Source organism: Myotis daubentonii, chromosome 4 (assembly GCF_963259705.1).
Source record: "Myotis daubentonii chromosome 4, mMyoDau2.1, whole genome shotgun sequence".
Taxonomy (NCBI): domain Eukaryota; kingdom Metazoa; phylum Chordata; class Mammalia; order Chiroptera; family Vespertilionidae; genus Myotis; species Myotis daubentonii.
In genome coordinates this window covers 27752999-27779617 of record NC_081843.1, presented here as the reverse complement: position 1 = coordinate 27779617, position 26619 = coordinate 27752999, and the positions used below count along the sequence as shown (strand labels likewise).

General features: G+C 44.3%; 1 protein-coding gene across 2 annotated transcripts; it reads left to right on the top strand.

Annotated features, from left to right (window-relative positions):
- The first annotated feature begins 559 nt into the window (after positions 1 to 559).
- COQ7 (coenzyme Q7, hydroxylase) lies at positions 560 to 26002 on the top strand. Of its 2 annotated transcripts, none has more exons than XM_059693303.1 (7): positions 560 to 698; positions 4331 to 4509; positions 6209 to 6323; positions 7040 to 7179; positions 8405 to 8473; positions 9046 to 9124; positions 25718 to 26002. In XM_059693303.1, the coding sequence occupies exons 1-6, from the start codon at positions 626 to 628 to the stop codon at positions 9121 to 9123; spliced, it is 654 nt and encodes a 217-aa protein (XP_059549286.1). In that variant the 5' UTR covers positions 560 to 625; the 3' UTR covers position 9124; positions 25718 to 26002. The 2 variants fall into 2 exon arrangements, with proteins under 2 accessions (XP_059549286.1, XP_059549287.1); XM_059693304.1 differs by having other exon boundaries at positions 573 to 698; positions 4278 to 4509.
- The last annotated feature ends 617 nt before the right edge of the window (positions 26003 to 26619 follow it).

The window sequence follows — 26619 nt, the reverse complement described above, 5'->3', positions numbered from 1 at the left end:
GGCTATGCCAATAAATTAATTCACTCATAGTCCTTTTTCCAGGAATTTAGTTGAGAAATCTTTACCCTGTCGGAGATGGGAACGGGATTGGGGGTGAAAAAGATGAAGGGATTTATAAGTACAAATTGGTAGTTACATAATAGGGGGATATAAAGTACAACATAGGGAATACAGTCAATATTGTAATAACTACATATAGTATCAGATGGGTATCAGATTTATTACGGTGTTCACTTCAGAAGTCAAATAAATATCTAATCACGGGGTTGTACACCTGAAATTAATATAATATTGTACTCAACTGTAATTTAAAAATTAAAAAAAATATGTGATTTTAAAAATCTTTACCCTGTCAGATCTTCGGACGAGCAATTTAGCATTCTCACCTCCATGGCAACCCAAGGTTCCTTCACCACCCCCTCAGTGATTGATAGCAACTGCATCCAATAGAATGTTTTCATTTGCGATTTCCAACCAATCGAATGGAAGCAGGGGCCTTGGGGCGTTACCACCGATGCAGATAGGGGCAGCGTCTTCCCTACGTCTGTCCTGCGTCATCAATCCGCGCTAAGGGCACGTTGGGCCCGCTTCGCTCAAGGGAGTCGTTGCTTTGTTGTCGCCGACAATGAGCTGCGCCCGGTGGGTGGCGTCTGGCTGCCGGTGGCGGCTGTGCTCCGGTGCCCCGCGACCCCTCTCAGGTAAAGTGGGAGCGCGGCCCGGCGCTGGGCGGGAAACCCGGGGATTTTCGCCTGGGGTTTCGACCGGCGAGGTCACGGGGAAGACGTTTATAATGACGTCACAGGCCTGCGACGGAGCGCGGCTTCGAGACTTGAAACACGGGGCGCTGACGGCTAGGGGGCCCTGACGGCTAGTGCGCCGCGGGAATGCGCGCATGGCTTTCCGCAGGGACTCTCCGGGGCGGCCTCTAAAGGTTGGCGCGTTGGGGAAGGGCACACCTGTGCCGTCACGTCACTGCGGGTGTCGGGGTGTCCTCGGGGCTGGTCAGGCAGAGTGCAGTCACGTGACCGGCGCCCGCTCTCCCCCCCCCCCCCCCCCCCCGCTTGTTAGACGCGCAGGGCTCGGGTCCCTCACGGACCTGCTGGGCCGCTCCGCCGGCCGGCGGTACTTTAACACGCTCTGGGGAGGAACCGTGTACTGCAGTAGGAAGTTTGAGAAGCACCCGGGTAGTCGAAGGAGCATCGAGTCGGGAGCAGGGAGGCTTGGGTTTGGGTCCTGGCTTCTCCTTTTCTCGGTTCACCTGAGCTGCCTCGGAAAATGGGGAGGTCGCTTCCTACAAGTGAAGTCGTTCGTGTGCCACCTTCGGGATTTTGCCTCATAGCAAAATCATGTACTTTTGATTATTCAGTGTATTTTATAACCGTATGCCATTTTTAAATTAAATCGTTTCAGGGAAACTAAGTCCTTACGGTAAACAGAAGACCCGACTTGCCTGCCCCAAATCAAGTAATCAATACACTGAAACCAAAAAGTTATTAAACTGTGTTAGATACTGTGGCCTACCAAGGCCTGAGCCCAAGACCATCTCTTTTCCTGGTTAAAAAAAAAAAAAAATAAGGGAGATTAGCCCTGGCCGGTTTGCCTCAGTGGGTAGAGCGTCGGCCTACAGACCGAAGGGTCCCGGGTTCGATTCTGGTCAAGGGCAGGCACCTCGGTGCATGAGGCAACCAATCGATGTGTTTCTCTCACTTCGATATTTCTCTGTCTTTCCCTCTTCCACTCTCTGTAAAAATCAATGAAAAAATATCCCCGGGTGAGGATTTAAAAATTTTTTTAAAAAGGGAGATTACCAAGTGTTAGGATTTGTCAGCTATAAACAGACCAGTGTCCTTGATTAAATCAAAAGAATTGGAAGAGAATTTAAAAGAGAATAACTCTTACCACATGGGCATTATTTAATGTACGATCATAAGCCATGTAAAATCTTCACATATACCACTTAAAAGTCTTCTGGGTAACATTATTGGTATATGTTTCACACTTTGGAAAACACAAATATAAAAACGATGCATTTGAGCGCTTCTACCACTGGCTCTCAAGTTTATTTTTTTTAAAGTGTGTGACAATACAGGCAAAACTCATAGGATTGTTGAACATGGATTGTAATGCTTCTTTGTTGAGCCAATGGGCATAACAGAATAAGAATCTTCTTTCATTTATAAAGTTACCTTCCTTCCTGTATCTCATTTTATCTTCGTGGTAACTCAGTAAGAAAGGTTTTGTTATTGTATGTTTCCCTTAAAAGGGTAATAACCTGATTATTACCAATTTGTATGTAAGAAATGGCAGTTCTGATTTGTCCAAAGTTAGTGTTTTGAGACAAAACACACGTTTCCTGGCCCTAGCTCTGTGCCTTTTCTAAGGTCCCTTCATGCTTAGTAAAGACACCTTGCAGAGATTGTGAAAAGATAGAAATGGCAAATGTTATGATACTCAATTTTCCATGTTACCTCTCACCCCAGATCATTTACTAGGTGTCTGAATCTGGAAAGGTGGTACAGGCCTAGGGAACAATCTAGTATGTTTTTAATCTAAATATAATTCTACCCACAAAAAGTCACCTGTTTGTTGGAATTCATCCTATGTACTTTTAAAAAAGTGTATTTTTTGTGTGTGTGTGTGTGTGTTTTTAAATGAGTACTGGGATGTCTGTAAAGTTCTTTCCCATTGACATGTTTTGGGGTGGGAGTAACAAAAGAAAGAACAAGTAAACAAGATTAATTTGAGAAGTAGAGCCAGCTCATCATTTTCAGTGTCAATTCCTGGGTCAGGTTTTTGCCCCATCCTATATAATCCTATATAATAAAGAGCTAATATGCTAGTTAGACGGGGTGGCAGAATGACCTTCCAGAAGGACCAGTGGGCGGGGCCATGGGGCTGTGAGGGCCAAGTCCCTTGCATGGATTTCGTGCATCAGGCCGCTAGACTTTCTATAAGAAGGTCAGATTGATGAAAGCACCAGTCTTTGGACTAGGAGGCAGAAACTTGCAAGAGGCTACCTTGACTTTATCAAATGGCCACATAAAAATATGGCCACAGTTAGCATTGACCCATTGTCAGAAGGCACAGAACTGAGTAGTGCATTATACTTGGCAGAATTTGGAGTGCAGGAACTGGAGTCTAGTTTCTCGAGTCAGATATGCTCAGTGAGGTGGAGCAGGTTGTGCAGTGGAGTAGACCAAAGCTGGGTCACCATGCTTCACACCGCCATGCCCACCCACACTGTTGTGTTTAGTGAGGCACCATAAACTCCACCTGGCCAAAAAGTTCAAATGCAGAATAATTGACCCTAAATCCCACCAGGCCTACCCCATCACCTTATGCCCAAAGCACTCCAGCTTTTTAATGAAAAAACTATAGATGTACCCCAAATGGAAATTTCCACACATTTTCTGGGTGTTGAAGTTAGACTAAATGAAAAATATCTATTAAAGACAGGAAGGCATGGTTGTCATACATAAGGCTTGGAACACATCTCAAGGTGATACCAATGCAGGTTAAAGTTCACTTTAAATATTTTCTCTGGGCCTCCATTTCCATATCTGCAAAATGGACTGAAAACAGCTTACATACCTAAACACATTACAGAACTCTTCTCAGGGAAAAAAACTTTTGGGATGCTGCCATATGAGGCTTAGAATACAAATCCAGGTGTCACTATTAGCAAATTTTTAAAGACAATATGTAATCTGTCCTAAAGAATTTACATTTTGAAGGCAAGAATAATTCAGTTGAATTGGATCTGTACCATAATGAGATAAAACCCAAGTTCTAAGGCTTATTTCTCAAAATCAGATGCTCATGGATCTGGGTATTTTAGGAGAATTTAAATCTATGGTTCTCAACCTTGGCTGCAGAGAAGATTTGTGTACAGAGCTTTTTCAAAATATCAGTGTCCCCTTCCAGAAGTCAACTGGGGAGGAGCATTCATGGTTTTGAAAGCTCCCTACAAGGTTCTGGGTAGTCAGGGTTGGGAGCGAAGTGGGCCCGGAGCCATGAGTGAACTAGAGAACCATGCCTATCTAGCGCCAGCTGCCGCATCAGCTGCCTTAAGAGAAGTCAGACTCAGCATTTCCCTATCTTCATACACTTAAACCAGAAATCCAGATATTTAGCTAAAGTCTTTTAAGTGTATGTAACATTCGCTTCTTTTAAAAACCAATACTGCAGGATAAACAATACACTTAAGGGCATGTCAACCTAGGGGAACTCACTTGTTACCTTTGTTCTAAGGTGCCCCTTTCTTCTGTCTGTAAAAGGAAACAGCTCAATTTTACTTGAGAGTAATGAAGAATAAACACTTGCATTGCAGCTTATGGAAGAAGAATCAGTGTCAGATTTTGCAGCTCAAGAATGACTTTAGACAATATCAATCGGGCAGCTGTGGATCGAATTATCCGTGTGGATCATGCAGGTGAATATGGAGCAAACCGCATCTATGCAGGGCAGATGGCTGTCCTGGGTCGCACAAGTGTCGGGCCAGTCATTCAGGTGGGCGCTGCTTTATATCTCTCAGCCTGGTCTACTGAACAGGGCTTACGGGGGTGGGGACCCAAAGGCCTTCAAGTAATGAATCATATTAGGTCATGTATTCTTAGGGGACGTACTCTTTGTCCCCAAATGAGTAAAAATTGGATATTGGGGAGAGAAGAGTGAAAAGGATATTATTCTTTCTATGTATAGAGCACAGATGGACATCCTATATTATAAAAGCCTAATATGCTAAGTGTCTGACCGTTCAACTGTTTGACCAGTCGCTGTGACGCACACTGATCACCAGGGGGCAGACGCTCCAACTGGTAGGTTAGCTTGCTGCTGGGATCCGGCTGATTGGGACGGGCCGGACATGCCCTGGATGAATCCGTGCACTGGGCCTCTAGTACATAAACAGATAATATGGTATATCTGTAGTAGTAAATTTTTATAGTGGGGGTGGGTGATAATGAAAAAGGGATCGAGTCCTAGCCGGCTTGGCTCAATGGATAGAGCATCAGCCTGCAGACTGAAGGGGTCTTGGGTTTGATTCCGGTCAAGGGCACATGCCCGGGTTGCAGGCTCGATCCCTAGTAGGGGGCATGCATGAGGCAGCCAGTCAATGATTTTCTCTCATCATTGATGTTTCTGTCTCTCCCTCTCTCTTCCTCTCTGAAATCAATAAAAAATATTTTTTAAAAAAAGAAAAGAAAAAAGGGTTGAGAAACACCTTTAGGTAAAAGTTCCAGTTGCTGAGAGGTTGCACTCCGGCCCCCATTGGAGCCCAGCAGAGATATTTTATACTGAGAAACAAAAGGAGAGACCTTGGCTTTGTACTCACACAGACCCAGCTTCACATTTCAACTCTCTCCCACCTGCTGCCTTGTGACCTTGGGGGAAGTCACATAAACTCTGGGTCTTCACTTCCATATCTGCAGAATGGGCTGATAACACCTACCTCATTGGGTTTTGGTGAGGAATAAATGGCTGGTATAGAGCAGCTGATACCATGCCTGGCATGTAACAGACACTCAGCATAAGTTAAATTGCCTTTTCTGAGTCCTCAAGCAAGTTACTTAACCTCTCTGTGCCTCACTTTCCTCATCTGTATAATAGGGATAATAATGGTTTGTCCTTCACAAAGCGGTTGTGCAGCTTAAATGAGTTGCCTACATTAAGCTATTTGATAGAGTGCCTGGCAGGAAGTGCTGTGTGTTGGCTGCTATTATCATCCACCCTTTCTTCTCTGATATACATGTTACTTATATACTAGCAATCTGGAAGGAAATTATATGATACCTAATATTCTGCCCTCCTAATTTTAAATGAGCTAAACATCTCATTTCTTATGAGTATGGCTCCTCAGCCTTTAGGCCAGCGGTTCTCAACCTGTGGGTCGTGATCCCTTTGGCGGTCAACGACCCTATCACAGGGGTCGCCTAAGACCATCCTGCATATCAGATATTTACATTATGATTCATAACAGTGGCAACATTACAGTTATGAAGTAGCAATGAAAATAATTTTATGGTTGGGTCACAACATGAAGAACTGTATTTAAAGGGCCAGAAGGTTGAGAACCACAGCTTTAGGTACTTTGTGGGTCTGAGGGCTTCTGCCAGAATCATGGTTCATGGATAGGGCATGTAGCTTCCTTGGGATACAGCGGTGGCCTATATGGAATGCCTACATGTTTTTATTGTTATGTTTCTTACAGAAAATGTGGGATCAAGAAAAGGACCACTTGAAAAAGTTCAATGAACTGATGGTTGCATTCAGGGTCCGGCCGACGATTCTGATGCCCTTTTGGAACGTGGTGGGGTTTGCGTTAGGTGCGTGTCTGTCCAGAAGAGCTTATGGGAGCTGAAAGGTCTGAGATGAACATATCCTTTAAGTGCCACTTCACAATTCTTGCTGTGTCCTTCTACGGCCTTTTTTTTTTTTTTTTTTACTTAATATTTTTCTAAGGTTAAATTGGCTGACTTTTTTTTTTTTTTTTTTGCTTAAATTTATTTAAGATAGACTCTCAAAATCAGTAGTTTCGTAAATAAAAGGTACAGTAAAAATAGATACAACAGGAGGGGGGAAACAAAGCTAGACTAATTCAGTTGTAGCCAGATAATGTTTCCTGGTAAAGCTGCTCACTCTTAACAAGGGAGAAAAGTAAATGGTATAGGAGAATCAGAGACACACCCCAAATGACGACTTTCCCCTTGCCATAATCAGGTTAGGGAGATCATTGAAAGAGAATAGCCTTCTTATTGCATTAGTCAAGGTTGAATCTGGTACCCCCTAAGACAGTGGTTTTCAATGGGGTCAAATTGCTCTTGAGGACACTTGCAATATCTAAAGACATTTTTGGTGTCATATCTGGGAATGCTACCAGCATCTTGTGGTAGCACCATCCAGGGATGGTGCTAAACATACTATGATGCATGGGACAGCCCTCACAACAAGGGATTGGTTATCCAGCCCCAGAGTCTGTAGTGCTCTCCTCTAACAGTGGAGTCAGTCCCATCCTTGACTGCTCTGGATCTGACAATTCCAGGCGCAGGAACCGCCCTGCTTGGGAGGGAAGGAGCGATGGCCTGCACTGTGGCCGTGGAAGAGTCCATAGCACATCACTACAACAACCAGATCAGGACATTGATGGAGGAGGATCCTGAAAAATATGAGGAGCTTCTTCAGGTATTTGACTACACTCTGAAAGGGGCTGATAAAGGGGGAAAGGGCCAGATATGCAGTTTGGTAAGAAGAAAAAAAAATAGAATGTTAGAAAATGGTAGGACCTTAGACATCTAGGTCAGCACCTCATTTTAAAGGCAAGCAAACTAAGGTACTGAGAGCTGAAGCCATGTGCCCTGGTCACATGCTTGGGCAGACGTCAGAACCCCATGTCTTTTGAGCCCGGACCTGTATTCTCCCCATTTCTGGATTATTGGTAGGTCCTGAGCAAATGCTGTTAGCACGAATCCTTCAGATTGAATAAATGAACTAAAAGATACCCTCAGATTTTAAAAAACAAATAACAATCAATTTTTTAAATATTTAAAAAATAAATAAAATGAAAGATACTCTCAGATAATTTTCCACGGCAGATAAGGGAACAGATACAGGTCTGGCTTTTTTAATTTATTTTTTAAAAATATTTTTATGGATTTTAGAGAGGAAGGGAAAGGGAGAGAGAGATAGAAACATCAGTGATGAGAGAGAACCATTTATCGGCTGCTTCCTGCATGCCCCCTACTGGGGATTGAGCCTGCAACCCAGGCATGTGCCCTTGACCGGAATCGAACCTGGGATCCTTCAGTCCACAGGCCAATGCTCTATCCACTGAGCCAAACCGGCTAGGGCAGGCATGGCTTTTTTTAAAGCCTAAATCGGGTTGGTGAACTACAGCCTGTGACTGACCACCTGTTTCCCTAAATAAAGTTGTTTTGTTTTTTGTTTTTTTTAAATATATTTTTATTGATTTTTTACAGAGAGGAAGAGAGAGGGATAGAGAGTTAGAAACATCGATGAGAGAGAAACATCGACCACCTGCCTCCTGCACAATCCCTAATGGGGATGTGCCCGCAACCAAGGCACATGCCCTTGGCCAGAATCGAACCTGGGACCTTTCAGTCCGCAGGCTGACGCTCTATCCACTGAGCCAAACCGGTTAGGGCGCCTAAATAAAGTTTTGTTGGAACACAGCTACACCCATTTGTTCACATGTCCATGGCCGCTGTCCCCTCTACAATCGCAGAGTTGAGTAGATATGATAGGGACCATACAAAGCTTCAAGTATTGCTTCTGTCTCTTTATAGGAAAAGTTTACCTACCCCTATCTTCTTAGATAATAATATGAGTTTTTAGTCTCACCCGGAGAGTTGGAATGCTGACTTGCTTCTGTTTCTTTTTATTTAACCAGGTGATAAAGAAATTTAGGGATGAAGAGCTTGAGCACCATGACATAGGCCTGGAACATGATGCAGAACTGGTGAGGACCTACCTTTACCGTTGCTTGTGGTGCTTTGGTTACCTTATTTTGAAGGCTGTAGGGTGGGAAGGTTTCTGTTCCCCAAAAAATAGATTTCAAAGTGACTGCCAAGGGAAGAAAACGAATACACTGCTTTGACAAAGAGCAAGCTCCCAATTGGGAATCTCCTTGCTTCCTCCTCATCATTTTCCCTGGCAGCTTCTTGTCCCTTTCCAGTGAGAAACCAGATGACTCAGTGCTTTGGCAGTAGCAGAGGCATTCTAATCTTTTGAATAGTTCACCCCCCCCAAATTAAAATGGATCATCTCTTAGATCTTATTTCTTTCCAGAGAAGCCTCAGTCCTGCCAGGCAGATTTCACAAGTAAAAGTGAACATAGCCCAACCGGCGTGGCTCAGTGGTTGAGCATCGACCTGTAAACCAGGAGGTCAGGGCACATGCCTGGGTTGCAGACTCAATCCCCAATGTGGGGCGTACAGGAGGCAGTTCCTCTTTGAAATCAATAAAAAAATATATATTTTTAAAAAGTGAACGTAGAGCGTGCTGCTTTTGTGTGCTTGTTGTCTTTAACAGGCTCCAGCATATGCCCTTCTGAAGAAGATTATCCAGGCTGGGTGCAGTGCAGCGATATATTTATCAGAAAGACTCTAAGGTATGACCGCTTCTCCCTGTCTGTAAAAGATGATAGTAATTTAACAAGGGATATTGGTAGAAAAGGAAATGTACAATATTGTCACTGAGCAAGAGCTACTGTCCCACATGCATAGGAGCCAATACTGTGACGTCATCTTTTGAGAAAAGAAAAGGCTATAATTGTGAGGTCCACCAGCCATGAGACGAGGTGAGCTCAGATCTGTCTCCCTGATGAGGGTTTTGGGCTACAGTTAAAGGAAGGAGCAGGGGAATTTTTGCATATTTAGAGAGTTACATTGATTTAACATAATAAGAGCCTAGGACGCAGGTGCTTGGGAATCACAGCTTTTTTGAATGTTTGAATTTGCGGGTAGGGGTTTGTAGTCCACAGTGGATTTTGACCTGGTGACTTTGAAAAGTTATTTTAGGGTAAATTTTTTCTATAGCGTGTTGTCCTACTATTCCAGTACATGGTCTGCAGTCTTATTCTGCTAACTCTGAAAAACAACTTAGTATCTCATTAGGAACAGAACAAGGCCAGTTTATGCTAGTTTTGTGGTTATAATATTGTTATATGAGTTTTGTTAACCTGCAAGAGGTTTGTTTTTTAATAAAACTCTCCAGTGTTGATTTTTGTGTATGCTGTAAGGCTGACAGTGCACCAGGTGCATTCAAATTTCAGCAAACAAAGCTGGTCAGTGTTTGGTCCATAGCTAATTTTTTCCTAAAACATCAAGAATAAATTATTAAGAAAGTAATAGGAATCTAAAGGAAAAATTTGAGTTTACTGGTAACAAAAGGAAATTGAAAACACAAGGGTATTTAAGTTTGACACAAAGCAAGGCTGTGAAGTTCATCAGGTAAGTGGAAACTCATTGTTTCTATTTTGAATTGTGGATTGAAGGCAGGTTACTTCCACTGGAGAATATACTAAATTGTGAATTATTTGTGAATTTGCATTATAATAATTTTCTTTAGGGCTGTTACCAAAAAATGGACCAAAACGGACTAAACTTTTCATACTGTGTTGAAGTCTTATGTGATTTGCACATCCTGTATAATAAAGAGGTGATATGCAAATTGACCATCATTCCAACAGACAAGATGGCCACGCCCATGTGGACACAAGATGGCCAGCAGGGGAGGGCAGTTGGGGACGACCAGGCCAGCAGGGGAGGGCAGTTGGGGGCGACCAGGCCTGCAGGGGAGGGCAACGGGGGGTGGGGAGGACTGGGCCTGCAGGGGAGGGTAGTTAGGGGTGACTGGGCCAGCAGGGGACAGCAGTTGGGGGGGGGAACCAGGCCGGAAGGGCAGAGCAGTTAGGGGTGACCAGGCCAGAAGGGGAAGACAGCTAGGGGCATTCGGGCTGGCAGGGGAGCAGTTAGGCATCGATCAGGCTGGCAGGGGAGTGGTTAGGGGGTAATCAGGCTCGCAGGCAGAAGTGGTTAGGGGCAATCAGGCAGGCACGTGGTTGGGAGCCAGCAGTCCTGGATTGTGAGAGGGATGTCTGACTGCCCGTTTAAAACAGGCAGTCGGACATCCCTCGAGGGGTCCCAGATTGGAGAGGGTGCAGGCTGGGCTGAGCGACACCCCCTGCCCCCGACACCCCGTGCATGAATTTTGTGCACCAGGCCTCTAGTTCTAAAATAATTTATGAAAAACCTAGATCAGTAATTCTCTCTGGCTGCACATTAGAATGTCCTGAGGAACTTTTTCCAGGTGGTAAACTAAAAATTCAGGATTAGAGTGGGGCCCAGGACCAGAATGGTTTCCAAAGCTCCTAGGTGATTCTAATGTGAGTCAGGACTGGGGACTCCTGGCCTACACTCTTAACACATTGCATACCGCATAGAAATCTCTAAGACATATGCCAGGGACTGCACGTTTTTGGGCAAACTTCATGTTATTTAAATCATCATAATGCATTTTAGGTGTTGTTTTTCAATAATTATAACGTTTTTATTTACAAAAACAATTAAAGTTCCTAGTACTTTTTTAACATATGGTACTGCGTAAAACATTTTCGTCTATGAAGAGGGACCAAACAAAATTTACATAAGTATCTAGATTTGCTCCTTTTTCCATGGGCGTGAAAAACGAGAACACTCCTGAGCGGAACAAAATGTGTTAAGCTTCTTGTGGTGAAGAATTACAGCATTAAGGTTTTTGCCTTTCTGGGTTTAATCAGCACTGCCTGACGAGGCATGACTTGCCTCCAAGGGGTCCAGTTTTGAAGAATAGTGGACACGGGGATAGTTTGGTTTAGTCAACTTCTCTTTTCCTAGAGCAAGAGTGAGTTTAATTTATGTGATAAGTCAATCAGTCTTCTGATGATAATTGCAGTAAGTTAAACATGGGAGAGAAAGGTCAAAGACAATTTAGATCCCCAGCTCTTTAGTGCTAGGTTACAAACAGACACCTGCAGTGTAGTTTAGTGTAGTTGTTTAACAACTGAAAAGCCAAGTTTCTATACCAGCGGTTCTCAACCTGTGGGTCGCGACTCCTTTGGGGGTCGAACGACCCTTTCACAGGGGTCGCCTAAGACCATCGGAAAACACATATATAATTACATATTGTTTTTGTGATTAATCACTATGCTTTAATTATGTTCAGTTTGTAACAATGAAATTGGGGGTCACCACAACATGAGGAACTGTATTAAAGGGCCGCGGCATTAGGAAGGTTGGGAACCACTGCTCTACACAGTGACTGCTTCATGCCTACATTGTTTTATAAATGCTCATTTTATGTCTCTCCTATATAAGACCAAGAGCTTCTTGAGGGCAAATAATCTTTCCCAGTCCCTAATACATTGTAGGCGCCCATTTAAAGGAAGGAAGACAGGAAGGAATGAAGGAGAAGGAGAAAGGACAAGGTGAGGGAAGGATCAAGATGTTATTAAGGCCTGGCCAGTGTTGCTCAATGATTGAGCTCAGTCAGGGCACATGTTCAGGTTGCAGGCAGCTATGGATCATTCTCTCTCATCATTGATGTTTCCATCTCCCTCTTCCTTCCTCTCTGAAATCAATAAAAACATAAAAAAATATCTTAAGCAATTGCAAAACTGCTGTGAAAATGGCCTCCTAGGCTGTTCTCCCTCTCCTTTGGATCTCGCTGCTGGTGGTATTTGTTCTTTGATCTTGGAAATGCTGGTACTATTTATTGCCCTCATGTCAGAGCTAATTTTTTAAGTATTGCAGGCAGGAATCTTAGGCATATGAAGGCACTTTGCACAATCCTTATTAAAAGCCCAGATTTGTTGCTGTTTGTTTAGCATCCCCTTCAGAATTGATGGCTGATGTTTTATGCTTGAGAGCTTCCAAAACAAGACCAGAGAGATTTTATGGCTCTCCCTTTGGTTGTTTTTTATTTCATTACAGCTTGTCCTCGTGTATTAACAAGGTAATCTTGTCTTTCCCTTACTTTACTGCTCTGACCTTTCAGGGGAAATGTGATTTTAAAATTGGACATCATCCAAAGAATGCCAGCATGACATAGGATGTTATTCTTGCAAGCAGTATTGTTCCAAAGACGTGATCTGAGCTATCATTCTTTGCATATGTGATTCCCTCTCAACTCTAAGTGTGGTCCATGACCAACAGCAGTGCTATCAACTGTGAGCATGTTCAAAATGCAGAACTTTGGGCTCCTCCCCAGACCTACTCAATCAGAATATGCATTTTAATAATATGCACTCCAAACCCAGTGGTGGTTTTAAAGTATGTCCACAAATTCCTCAATACTCCTCTGCTCAGCGGAACCCAATTCCCCTTGCCTTGAGATGGGCTGTCCTTAGTGACTTGTTTCTAGCAAAGAGAATATGGTGGAAATGACGAAGTTTGACTTCAGGGCTGGTAGGTCATAAAAGACACTGCAGCGTCTACTTTTCTCTCCAGGAGCACTCACTCTGGGGGAAACCAGAGGCCATGTGATGAGGACACTCAGGCAGTTACTCTGTGGAGAGGGCCACATGTCCAAGAACTGAGGCCCTCTGCCTACAGCCATATTTGTGCAGTATCTTGGAAGTGAACCCATCAGCCCCAGTTAACCTTCAGATGACTGCAGCCAAATATCTTGACTGCAACCTCATGAAAGACCCAGAGCCAGAATCATCCAGTTAAGTCAGTTTTGAATTCCTGACTCAGCAATCATGTTAGATAATAAATGTTTGTTTTCAGCTGCAGAGTTCTGGGCTGATTTGCTAAAAAGCAATAGATAACCAATATGTAACATTTGCAGGTGATTTGGAAGCACAATAAAGTTTGAGAAGCACTGAACTAGACCTTGAACTGGAAGGCAGAGACTGTCTTCATCCTTTCCGTATCTTCAGAACTTAGTACAGTGTCTGACACTCAGTAAATCTTTCTTAAGACTAAATACAAAGTTAAATTGCCTCTGTTTTTTTTTATTATTGATTTTAGAGAGGAAGGGAGGGAGAAACATCAATTTGTTGTTTCACTTATTTATGCATTCATCGGTTGCTTCTTTGTATGTGCCCTGACCAGAGATCGAACCCACAACCTTGGTGTATGGGGACAACATTCTAACCTGAACTACCGGACCAGGGCTAAATTGCCCTGTTTTAAAAGATTAAAACTTTTTTTGTAATAAATAATGCATGTGTGCACATGGTAAAATACTCCATATGTGCAGTGACAGGTAAATCTCCATGTAGATTGCTTGTTAGCAGGAAACTGACCACTTGCCTTACTTTGTAGTTAACTATTAGCAATCTGCCACAGAGGACAGCACATTTTTTTTCTTTTTTTTCCTTCCAGAAGTAATGCTTGCCTCAAAATCAAACAATATAAACTACATATAACTAAAAAAGAAAGCACCCCTTCCAAACTTATTCCCTGGAAGTAACCACTATTGATAATTCATCGTGTGCCTTTCCAGACCAAAAAAACCCAACATGACCTTTTATCCATACATGTAGATGTTTGGGTTTGTATTGTACCTCAAATGGAGTGATGCTGTACATCTAGATCTGCAATTTGCCTTTTTCATTCAGTGACCTACTTGGCCATCTTTCCAAGTCAATATGTATAGATCTACCTCATTCTTTTAATTGGTTGCAGTACTTTTCTTCCCTTTTACAGCTGAGCCACTGCGGCACCGTGCCAGCTCCTTACCTGCTCAGACTATGTACTATTTTAACTGCTTTACCCCTGAATTCTCAGGACCACGCTATGGGACACGCACTCTTCTGGTCCCCCTGTTTACAGAGTCTGCTAGGTGCTGAAGAGCTTGTACTTAACTAGGAAGCTATCTGGCCTCTACCTGTTCCCTCTCTTTCCCTATCGGTGGACCTGGTGGTTATTAAGAACAGACTTTGGGGACCTCTAATGCTTCAAGGAGACCACATTTGAACATAGCTTCTATGAAATTTCAGGAGGAGGGACCCCTCGGAGTTCTTAATCCTTTTGGAGATCCCATACCTCCTTGAGAATATGATAAAATCTCTGGACCACCCCCACCCCCCACCCCCCACCCCAGACTCCTAAAGGTCCTCCTTAAGACCCCGGGATCTGAGTGATTTGTGGAGAAGAAAACATGACCTTTTCCAACAGGAGGGGAACAAAAGAAACCTTTTTTCAAAACCACCTTTTTTGGCTCTGCCAGAGCACAAAGCACTTCTCTATTGAATATGTTTTCAAACGTTTAAAAGGCTCCTCTTGCCTTCCGGACGTGCTTCCTTCCACTCCTGGCTCCTGAAATGGCAGCCCTGCAGGACTGGGACTGAACAGGAGGGGCCCTTTGATCCTGGTTCTAAGAAAGATCTGCTGCTGGGCACGCCAAGGGCAAGGAAGGTCTTCCTAGCGCCCGCCTGTGGCCACCAGAGGGCGCCCTTACCCCTGATTTCCGAGTCCAGCGCCCCTACCAGCTCTGTCACTTCCAGAATGTCATAGGGATAATACCTGGAGAGCATAGATAAGCAATTTCTACGTGTGGTGATATTCTGACCCCAATAATCCCACCTCCTGATTTTTGCCATTAGATGAGAGTGGACTGTCACATTTACACACTGCAAGATATGGAGGACTTGCTCAGCTGGCTATTCTACTCTGTGCTGGTCCACTAACTTGAGAGTCCTTTTCAGGGAGGAGGCTTTTCCTTTTCAGAAAAGGGAGAGAGGAAAACACAGGGGAGCTCGGTTAGTCTGTGTCTGGAGGGTACCACATGTGGAGAAACCCTCATTAAGCACCACGTAGTATCCAAGGGGCCGCACTGAATGCGTATTCATTAGTTGGCACTGCTCCCTGGACCTTGCTCACCCCCACCTTCCTGCAATCTGCATGCTCTGCCCTTCTATTGATTAAGGCTGTTTGCCCTTTCAAACCCCCTGTCTCTTAGGTGAAATCCTCCCAAACCCTCGTTCCCATCCCTGCATATTCTAGCTTCCTGCGTTGGTATTGCATTCTATAATTGTATGGTTGTTACCCGCTTTCCTACCATTTCTCCAGCCTGGCAGCGAGCTTCTCAAAGGCAGGGGCTATTGCCAGTTCCTGGAGCTTAGCAGGCCCTCAGCCAACATTTGATAAATGAATCTAAGCTAAAAACAAATCACATGGGCTCATGGAATGGAACAAAACGAATTGAAACAAGTAATGACAATCACCTGATCTCAATACGAGCTCACCTAGAAACTTCTAGGTCAGAGTATGCTGGGGGGAAGGAGGCTCTGACTTGTGGGTGCCCTTCAGTCCTCTTGTCCATCTGCACTCCAAACCCAGTGGAAGCCTGACGAACATTTCACCCGCCACTATGTCTCAACTCCTTCCTCAGAATGCTTTTTATTTATAGCTGTTGTGTGTGTTTTTTGAGAATTTCTCTTCATGACACTTTTTGTCCCTTTTTAAAAAATCTCAATTATATTTCCAGTTACACAGAATTTCCTAATGTTTAATTTTGGAATTCTTAATTAGGCGTGCAAATCAAATTAAACTCTTGAGATAAAAAATATTGACTGATGCTCCTGCTTCCCCCAGTCCTACTGAAGCAGGTACTGCAGAGCTGGCCTAAGGGATGGATATAGTTTAAAAGCTCACACAGGATTTGATATGCACCCTGGTTAAGAATCAGTGGTTTAATTCCACAAAGGCTTTATTTTAAATCTACCCCCAAATTGATGCTTTTCCCTGAGGGTGATTCAAGATTTGTCCCACTTTTCCACTAAGATGTGACTTGCTGTTCCAATTTTCTCCAGTCCACTTGGTGACGTGACAGCTGGAAATATGTTCCAGAGCAAGTTGTCTTCATCAGGTGGAAACAATGGTGACAGCAATGCTCCCATTCCACAGGGGGTGGGGAGGGCCGCCTTTGTGTGGTATTTTCCATGCCTAACTTCCAAGTGGCTTTATTGAAACAAAAAATTGCATGGAGATGCCACCTGTTGCACTCACTTGCTGATGCTCTTTGTATGTGTTTAAATAAGACAGCATGGGCATTAAAAGATTAATTATCTCAGTTATTTATTTGACTGCTTCAAGGGACCATATTCTAAGTGCTGTATAAGAAAAGAATTTTATGCCGAAACCGGTTTGGGTCAGTGGATAGAGCGTCAGCCTGTAGACTGAAAGGTCCCAGGTTCGATTCTGGTCAAGGGCATGTACCGTGGTTGTGGGCACATCCCCAGTGGGAGATGTGCAGGAGGCAGCTGATCGATGTTTCTCTCTCATCAATGTTTCTAACTATCTCTTTCCCTTCCTGTAAAAAATCAATAAAATATACAATAAAATATATTTTAAAAAAAATAAAAAATAAAAAAAAAAGAATTTTAGAACATGAAATTCTCTCATATCATTTAGAAGAGTCAAAATATCTCACAGTTCTTCTAATAAGAAGAATGAAAAATTCAGAGGTCATTTTCTTCAGGTATTGCTTGACCCAGGAGCTCGAACCAAATACTTGGCTTCTCTTTCTCTCCTATTTCTGCTTTTCATAGTGTTGAAATTGGGCTCACCATGGCTCCCAGTGGCCTGCCTCATATATGGCAGCAGAATTGCTGCAGCACTTCCCTCCATCACCTCTTAATACTCCTCCAGCCACATAAAGAGGATCTCTTCCTCTAGCTCAGCGGTTCTCAACCTGTGGGTCGCGACCCCTTTAGCAGTCAAACAACCCTATCACAGGGGTCGCCTAAGACCATCCTGCATATCAGATATTTACATTACGATTCATAACAGTAGCAACACTACAGTTATGAAGTAGCAACTAAAATACTTTTTATGGTTGGGTCACAACATGGGGAACTGTATTTAAAGGGCCAGAAGGTTGAGAACCTCTGCTCTAGCTTCTACAGAAGCAAGAGAAAACTTTGGTTTCCCAGAACCCACAACGATGCCCCTCCCCCACTCCAGTCTCATTTTTCTCCAATTAGGTCACATTTCTCTCCCTGGACCAAGTACTGTGGCCTGGGGAATTGCCTGGTGGAGTGGGAACAACTCCACTCAAGCCACATGGCCTCGAGTTGGGTAGGGATGGTTCCCACAAAGGAAGCCAGAGTTCCCTCACCAGGAGAAGGGAGAAGGTAAAAAGGCTTGATGTCCCCTGAGCCCAGGAAGTCGTGTTGGAGACAGAGCTTGAGTGGATATAAATGGGGCAGTAGGTTCAGGATGGACTGGGTCAGGGAGGATGCAATTAGGGGGGACATTATTATAGTGCTCCCCTTGGTGGTGGGTGAGGACTCTATTGTAACAGAGAGGCAGTGTAGCATAATGATCTAAAACACCTGGGTGTGAATTCTTGCTCTACCACTTATCAGGTGTTACCTAACCTTTCAGTGCCTTAATTTACCCACTTGTAAAATGGGTGCACCTGGGTTGTCATGGATGAACCTAAAAAAGTATGCTAAGTGGTAGAAGCCAGTCGCAAAGGACCACATATTGTATGATTCCACTTACATGAAATGTCCAGAACAGGTAAATCCATAGAGACAGAAAGTAGATTAGTGGTTACCTAGGGCTGGGAGGTGATAGCTAAGGAGTTCAGGGTTTCTTTTCAGGATAATGTTCTAAATTTGACTGTGGTGATGGTTACAGGACACTGTGCATATAGTAAAAGCCATTGAAGTGTACACCTTAAATTAGTGACTTGTCTGGTATGTGAGTTTTCCTATATAATAAAGAGCTAATATGCAAATGGTTGTCACACCATTATGCCATAACAGCTTAGACACTCAACACTGGGGAGAGAGGAATGGGGACCAGCCAGGCACAAATGAGCTTGTGAGAGAGGAATGGGGACCATCCAGTCTGCTACCCGGGAGAGGGACAAGCTGCCTGCCCTGCGGTCCCAGGCACCTGTGGCTGCACCTAGGCGAAGCTGCCCACTCACGGTTCCCTGCGGCTGCAGCCGGCCTGGGTCCTGGGTGCCTGTGGCCGGCCAGAGGAGGGGAAGCCCAGGTCCTGGGTGCCTGTGACCAGCTGGAAGAGGGAATCCTGGGTCCTGGGTGCGGGGCAAGTGAGAGGTGGTTAGGGGCGATCAGGCTGGTAGGGGAGCAGTTAGGGGCAATCAGGCAGGCAGGCAGGTGAACAGTTAGGAGCCAGCGGTCCCAGATTGTGAGAGGCAGTCGGACATCCCCCGAGGGGTCCTGGATTGGAGAGGGTGCAGGCTGGGCTGAGGGATCCCCTTTCTCTGTGCACGAGTTTCGTGCACTGGGCCTCTAGTGTCTCAATAAAACTTTTTTTAAAGGTAATATGTGTAGCCTTGGCTGGTGTGGCTCAGTTGGTTGAGCGTCATCCCATGCACAGAGAAGTCCCAGTTCCATTCCTGGTCAAGGCACATGCCTGGATTGTGGCTTGATCCCCAGTAGGGGACGTGCAGGAGGCAGCTGATCAATGTTTCTCTAAGGTCAATTAAAAAAAGTATTTTTTTAAAGGTAATGAGTCAAGTGCTTTGAACATGGCTGGCACATTCCCTCTGTCTGCCCCATCAGACCCGGAAGTCATAAAAGCTTCTGACTGTCTCAGGACCTTGGAGGCTTCACCATCCCTCAAGTTTAAGTTCCCTTCATCCCGCCCTCACCTTTCTGAACAAGTCTCACCCATAAACTCCACTCAGTTCTCCCATTTGAGTGCTGCTTATTTCTGCCAGGACCCTGACTGCATAGAAAACACCTCTCCGGAAGAAGAGCAGGACTTGCTGGCTAATCAGTCAGGTGCACTCATCAAATTGACTAGTGATGGTCAGTTTTCTGTGTCCATTGGAGTGGGTTATGGGTACCAAACATTTTTCAAACATTATTCTGGGTGTTTCTGTGCGGGTGTTTTTGGTTGAGGTTAACACTTGAATTGGTAGACTGAGTAAGCAGATTGCCCTCCCTAATGTGAGTGGGCCTCATCTAATCGGTTGAAGGTCTGACTAGAATGAAAAGGCTGACCTTCCTGAAAATAAAGGCGATTTCTCCTGCCTGACTGCCCAGCTGGGACGTTGGTCCTTTGCCTTCCGGCTTGAACTGAAACATTGGCTCTTGGAACTCCCCCCACCATCTGCTCTGCTGAGGCTCCAGCTTGCCGACGGATTATCTTGAGACTTGTCAGCCTGTGTAATCACGTGAGCCAATTCCTTATATGTACACCACCTCCAACCCCCATTGGTTCTGTTTTTCTCGGGAATCCTGACTAATACAGGACCTGAAGGAAACATGAGTTAGTGGTAAATTTCAGGCTGAATAGGAAAATAATAAAAATACAGGACAGAAATAAGGAAATCACGTCAAGGGAAGTGACTAGTATTGAAAGAAGGTTTTTTATGTTTGTTTTTTTCATTCACAAAATTTATTTAACATCTGCCCTATGCCAGATAAAGGGCCAGCCACTGGGGATTAAAAGATCTACCCAGCTGTGTAAACTAGAGGCCAAAATCCAGCCTTCTGACTCTCTTCAGCCTCACCATCCACATCGAATTAATCTTAAGGTCTATAATTTTCCCTCCTCAAATTGCTCTCAAATCCATTTCCTTGGCAGGTAGAGAGGGCTTTCATTGGAATCGCCATCCCCCATCCTTTTAGATCCACAACATTTGTACTGATTTAATTAGGATTCAGGAGGAGCCAGGAACCTGTTTGAGCTGTTTGAAGAGTTACTGTATGTGAAATTAGGAAATGGAAAGTCACTGGTATTGGTTAAAGTATATAGGCATAAAGTATATTTCCCATTTCACTATTCTTAAGGTGATAAGGAAGGGTGCTGCTAACAATTTTAAGTGTTTATTAGGGGAAGAGATCTTGTCTGAAGAAAAATCTGCAGTGTTTCTATGAAATGCCATTAGTTAAAACAGACTAAAGTAGAGGAAAGATGGGAGGGGGAGAGGGCATCTTTAGATAGGGAGACAAAGATACCCATGGTGACGGCTAAGGCTGCGAGTCTGGCCTCCTGACTTTATCTCCATACTTTATCCCCATCTGATGGAAGGGAACCTTAAGAAAGCCACAGCAAGAAAGGACACTTTGGACCACTCCCACCTCCTTGGCGTAACATAGGACATCGTGCTTATCCATCCATTTCCACGAGATCCCAGGGGAGGCCCTCAGACTTCTCTCTCCCACTGCAGCTGGATGTGCCCATGGGACTGTGTTTGGGTCAGTGATATATAAACAGAAGCTCTTAGGTGGGATCTTCAGGGAAGGCTCAGACAACTGGAAGCTGCTTTTCTTGCCTTCCCCCAACTGTTGCATGCAGCCTGCGATAATGGATATCAAGGCTGGAACTCCAGCAGCCATTCTGAAAATACACTACAGTTCAACATGCTCAGAATGACTTGTGCGCAGGTATTTGCTGCAGCATTATTTATAATAGCAAACTGCTGTAACTGACTTCAGTACCTGCCAGAAGGGGACCAGCTAAGCAGCTTACAGTTCAGCCACAACAGGGATTACTCTGCAGCCATTAAGAAAAAGGAGGTGTCTCTGTTGTGATATGGAAAAATCTCTGACATTGACTGTAGTGAGGGGCAAACCGTCCTGCAGAACTGTGTGTATAGGTGTAGCTCAGATCCCAGCTAAACCACCTCACTAGCCTGCGGAGCTTGAGCTAGGCTTTACCTCTCTAGGTCAGGAGTCAGCAGACAGATTCTGGAGCCAAATCCAGCTGTTCTAAGTCAAGTTTTATTGAAACTCACCCTTCATTTACATATTTTGGCTGCTTTCCTGCTGCATGCTACCTCTGAAAACTTAAATAGTTGCAACAGTATGCTTGTGGCCTGCAAAACCTAAAATATTTACTTACTGGCCCTTACAGAAAACATTTGCTGACCCCCTGATCTAGGCCTTATTCTCATCTTTAAAATGGGTTGTAAAACATGACTTGATCCATAGAGATTGTAGGAACACAGTTAATGTAAAAAGCTACTTAGCACTTACAGTAAACTCAATAATGTAGTAATGGTTATGATTTTCTCATGGGTTTTATTCTGCTGCTCCAGTAGAAACTTTTCCTATAATTATTTAACCAATGTAAGTTTTTTGCTAATCCAGATAGATTGCTTTAGATATTAAAGGGTAGTTTCCAAATCTAGTTAATGTGTGTGTTGGGGGTGGGGGGAGGGTCGGAGTGTTGGCATTGAGTTGAGGGATGAGAAACCAATGGTTGTTAAGCCTCTACAGCAAGTCCTTGAATGGCATCATTTTGTTCAGCATCGTTTCATTATAACATTGGTAAGATGCTGTAGAAGCTTAACTCTTGTTTATATCAATTAGCCTATAGTAAAACTGGTTTCATTGTATGCCATTTTGCTTAAAGTCACAGAACCTGTCTACGGCGTTACGTGCCAAGTGTGGGCTAGGTCTTTCCAAGTGTTACTTCACGTAATCCATACTACCAGGAAACTTGAACATCAAACGGAAGGGATGAGTAGTTGATGACACTCAGTAAGTCTCCGAGCTGAGACTCAAACCCAGCACTGCTTACCTCCAAAGCACATTGCTCTTTCTGCTCTAGAAGCACCTGATTACTGAGCAGTGTCCACTACCAGGCAAAGCCTTGGGCTGCTGCACCTCCCCTGTGGATTGTCCAGGAAGGTTCTGGTCTGTGCCTGTTGTCCAACTTAATAATCCATGGCAATCAGTTTCCTTCTCGAGAGTGTCTGAGTTTGGGCAATAAATTCTATGGCCCCACTATAATGGACAAGGCTTTCAGTGCCAGCTCAGTGAGGGCTGAGGTGCTGTTTTGTTCACTGAGTATATTCCAAGCACCTAGAACAGTATGGCACGGAGTAGGTGTTCAGTAAGTATGAGTTGAACCAATGAAAGTTGAGTGAATTATCGGTAATCCACACAGGTACCTTCAGGAGAACAAAAGCCACACAGTGGAATGAGGATGAGGACTGTTCTATTAAAATAGCTCTGAACATATATGGATGCCTGGCTCTTGGTCCCTCCCTGTGGTTACAGCAGGCTGTGCCTAGTTTGAGTCTTGTGTTTTTACTCATGCAAATCAAACACCTGCTTCATTCCGGATGGTCCAGGTTGGTTACCCCAGGTGAAGAAGGAAGTGAGCATTGTTCAAGGCCTCCTGCAGGATGGGGTGTTTTGGTGGATCCCTCATGCAGGGTCAGAAATAAAACATCAAATCGAGCCCTGGGTGGCTTTGTGGAAGAAAGGGGAGGTAGATTATGTGCTCAGCACAGCCCTGACGTAAAGGTAAGGCTGATAATCCATTTCTTTTATACACACAGTGTGTCGAGGGCCACTTCCAGCCACAGGAGAAAGCCTGACCTTTGGAGAGGCTATAAAAAGTCACGTCTATCTTCCCAGTGTGCCTTTAACAAAGGGGGAAAAGTGAAGGGCTTCTGTGTCCCAGTGAAAGGTACACACAGGCCACTCGGCATCCTGTCAAGCTGATGGCCAGATGCTGCTTAGGTTCCGGGCAGCGGCTGGAAGTGGTCCTCGACACACCGTGTGTATAAAAGAAATGTGGCTGGAGAACCCAGCAGTCAGCAGAGGGGCATCCTTTCACGCTGCCCGCTGGTGCCATCAGGATAGGACCAGGGAGGCAGTTTGGGAAGACGGCTCAGGAGCTCCAGGGTGAGGAGTCTGAGTTTACTGCCAGTGCTGGCTTTTGGAGTCTTCGAAATCACATCTGCGTTAGTGATGGGCTCAAGTGGTCCAATGAAGGGTGTCACACCCTCCAGTGAGGGTCTTCAAAGCTACAATTGACAAAGACATTACAAAGGATGAGTGTGGCAGGCTTCAGAGAATGTGGGTGACTTGTTCCTGTTCCCCATCTTTTCCAGTGTGGAAATGAGATAGGGGAGGTTCTGAAGTCAGTAAGGATGGTGAAAAGCATGCATTGACAAAGACTTCCTCTTATGAAATAATTTTTTTTCTTTTTATTTATTTTTAAAATCTTCATTGTTGAATGTATTACATATGCCCCCCCCCCCCGCATCGATCCCCTCTAGCCCACCCCTGCTCACCCCCACTCCAGGCCCTCACCAACCCATTGCCTGCCTCCACAGGTTACAGGTTACCCATATATGCATTCAAAGTCTTTGGTTGACCCCTCTCTGCTACGAACTACCCCCCCCCCCCCCATTCACTCCGAGATTCTGCACTCTGTTTCATGCTTCCATGTATCTGGAGCCACTCTGTTCATCAGTTTATGTTGTTAATTATATTCCACATATGAGTGAGATCATGTGATACTTGTCTTTTTCTGACTGACTTATTTCACTTCGTATGCTACTCTCCAGGTGAAACCATTTCTTAAACTCCCTAGAGTCTAGGGCAGGGGTGGGCAAACTTTTTGACTCGAGGGCCACAATGGGTTCTTAAACTAGACCGGAGGGCCGGAACAAAAGCATGGATGGAGTGTTTGTGTGAACTAATATAAATTCAAAGTAAACATCATTACATAAAAGGGTACGGTCTTTTTTTTTTTTTTTTTAGTTTTATTCATTTCAAACGGGCCGAATCCGGCCCGCGGGCCGTAGTTTGCCCACAGCTGGTCTAGGGCCTAGACAACACAGCATTGTGCTGTCTCCCAGAAGCTCCCTATACCTAGTAGATTTTTTTCCAGGGCTGGAACCCATCGCTGTGTTTCTCTAGTTGAGCTCTATAGGAAGGTGTTTCTTAGGACCATGTTGAAGGGAAATAGCCATCTTTAATACTGATTGCACCCAGCAGGTGGGAACTGGGATGGTGTGAGGGAACAAGAGCAGATATACAGTTTCCATCTTATGCCCACCAAAAAGGTTGTGCTCGTACGCAAAAACAGTAGGTAGATGGGTAGGTCCCCCACAATGTTCACATGGTGACACATTTTTCTCTCTCTCTCTCTCTCTCTCTCTCTCTCTCTCTCTCTCTCTCTCTCTCTCTCTCCATTTTTGTTCCTACCTCTTCCTGCACATACTATGATTACATTCACATAACTACAGAGGATGGCTTCTTTATTTGACCCTAACAGGAAAACCATAAATGGTAGAGATTTGGATGCTATGGAGAGATTCAGATACCACCAAAAAGTGACCAGTCTTCAAAACTAGGCACCTTTTCTAGGTGCCTGCTCATCATTAAATTAGTATGTTACCATATTCCTGACATCTTTTCTGAAAAATCCCTGTGGACTTACCCTGTCTCTGTTGAAATCAAAGCAAACACTTGTGTGAAACTCACCACACCTGTCTTCTTTACCAGCCTGTCCCTCCCATCTCCATGGAAATCATTTATTTCAGTAGAAAGATACCAAAAGTTAGGCAATGAGCTCAAGTGGAATTCAAAGCTGCATGTCTGTGTACCCCCAAATTTATATGTTGAAATCCGAACTCCAGGTAATAGTATTAGGAGATGGGGGTCTTTGAGAGATGATTAAGGCATGAGGGTGGGGCCCTCAGATATGGAATATGTCCTTATAAAAGGGACCCCAGAGAGCTCCCTTGCCCCTCTGCCATGTGAGGACACAGTGAAGACAGCTGTCTCTGAGCCAGGAAGTGGACTCTCACCAGACACTGAATCTGCCGGTGTCTTGACCTTGCATTTTCCAGTCTCCAGAACTGTGAGAGGGAAATTTTTGTTATTTATAAGTCACCCAATCTATGATACTCTGTTATAGCATCTCACACTGACTGAGAATGACAGCATTCAATTATGGAGGAAAGCTATTGCCACCATTTAAGAAGTGGGCTATGAGATGCTTTGGGAGTCTGAGGAAGGTATTCAGAAGGAAAGAAACCCTCCTTTCTCTCACTTCCAATCTCAGAGGAGAGACTCAAACCAACCTAAATATAGGCATGAGTGGAGCTCAAATGAAACCATCAGCAGTTTCTATCTCTAGTCTTGGTAGTCCTTTCCTCTCCAACAGGCCTTTCCCCTGTATTGGCAAAGCTGCCTGCCAGCATCTCAGGCCTTACAGCCTAATGGATCAGCAACTCTGATAGAAAAAGGACTTCTCTCTCTCAAAAAAAAAAATACTTCTCTTTCTCAATTTCCCAGTGAAAATTAACTCTAGAGTAAATTGCAAATGGCCTCAAATTCTTTGCAGCTCCTTTCACCAAGAGGTGGAATTTATTGCACCATTTATTGCTGGATGATCTTGTACTTGTGTTGACCAATGGAATGTAGTAAAAGTGACAGTATATGAGTCCCAAGCCTAAGTCTCAATCTGCTTTTCAGTCTTTGCTCTGGATTTCTTTGAATGCTGCTCCCACAGTAACAAGCTTGGAATAGCCTACCAGAGGATGAAAAATTACACGGGTCAGAAACATGCTGTTCCACATGTACTTAGACAAACCAGTCTACCAACCACTGGACACTGAGAAGGCCATCCTAGATCATTCAGCTCCAGGCAAGCCACCAAGAGACCACTGCAATCAACTGAGCTGGCCTAGAGCAGAAGAACCACCCTGCCTACCCACAGAATTGTGAAAAATAATAAATGTTTGTTATTTAAGCCTTCAAGGTTTGGGATGTTTGTTATGTAGCAAAAGCTAACTAATACTTATGGATCAACTTGGGTCACCTTTTTACTCTGAATCACATAGTGAGCAAGGGAATACTGTACTCTCAACAGACTGGCCTAGGTCATGTGCCTGTTCCTCAAGCTGGGGATTGTGAGCAGTGACATCCAAGTCAAACAAACAGCTGAGGGAGGGGAAGTTCCCAAGAAAAATCAAGCTGTTACCACCAGGTGGGTACCAAGGAAGCAGAAACAAGAGATACCTACTAGAACGATCTAACCCATACTGGTGATCTAGGGAGCTTGCATTAATGGCCTCAATTCTAGTTCTCATTTGCAGCATAGCCCTAAGGACAACACTGCCTCTTTGACATTCAATTCAAGGAGCTGTCATGGTAAGGGCATTGGAGTGGAAGTCTAATGGAATTGAGTTTAATTGTTGGTTTATCTGCTCTTGGCTGGATGGTCTTATACATGTCTTGTAATCCCTTTGAATTTTAGTTTCCTCATCTGTAAAGTAGGAGGTGACATTAATACCCACCTGTTATATACAAGTTGGCTATGAGCATTAGTGATGACACATATGGAAAGTACAGTGCTTGACACAAAGCAGGGGTGC

Coding starts and splice junctions, on each gene's coding strand:
- COQ7 (XM_059693303.1), top strand. CDS start 626: ATGAGCTGCGCCCGGTGGGTGGCGTCTGGCTGCCGGTGGCGGCTGTGC. Junction 4,510..6,208: donor GTGTCGGGCCAGTCATTCAG/GTGGGCGCTGCT, acceptor TGTTTCTTACAG/AAAATGTGGGATCAAGAAAA. Junction 7,180..8,404: donor AATATGAGGAGCTTCTTCAG/GTATTTGACTAC, acceptor TTATTTAACCAG/GTGATAAAGAAATTTAGGGA.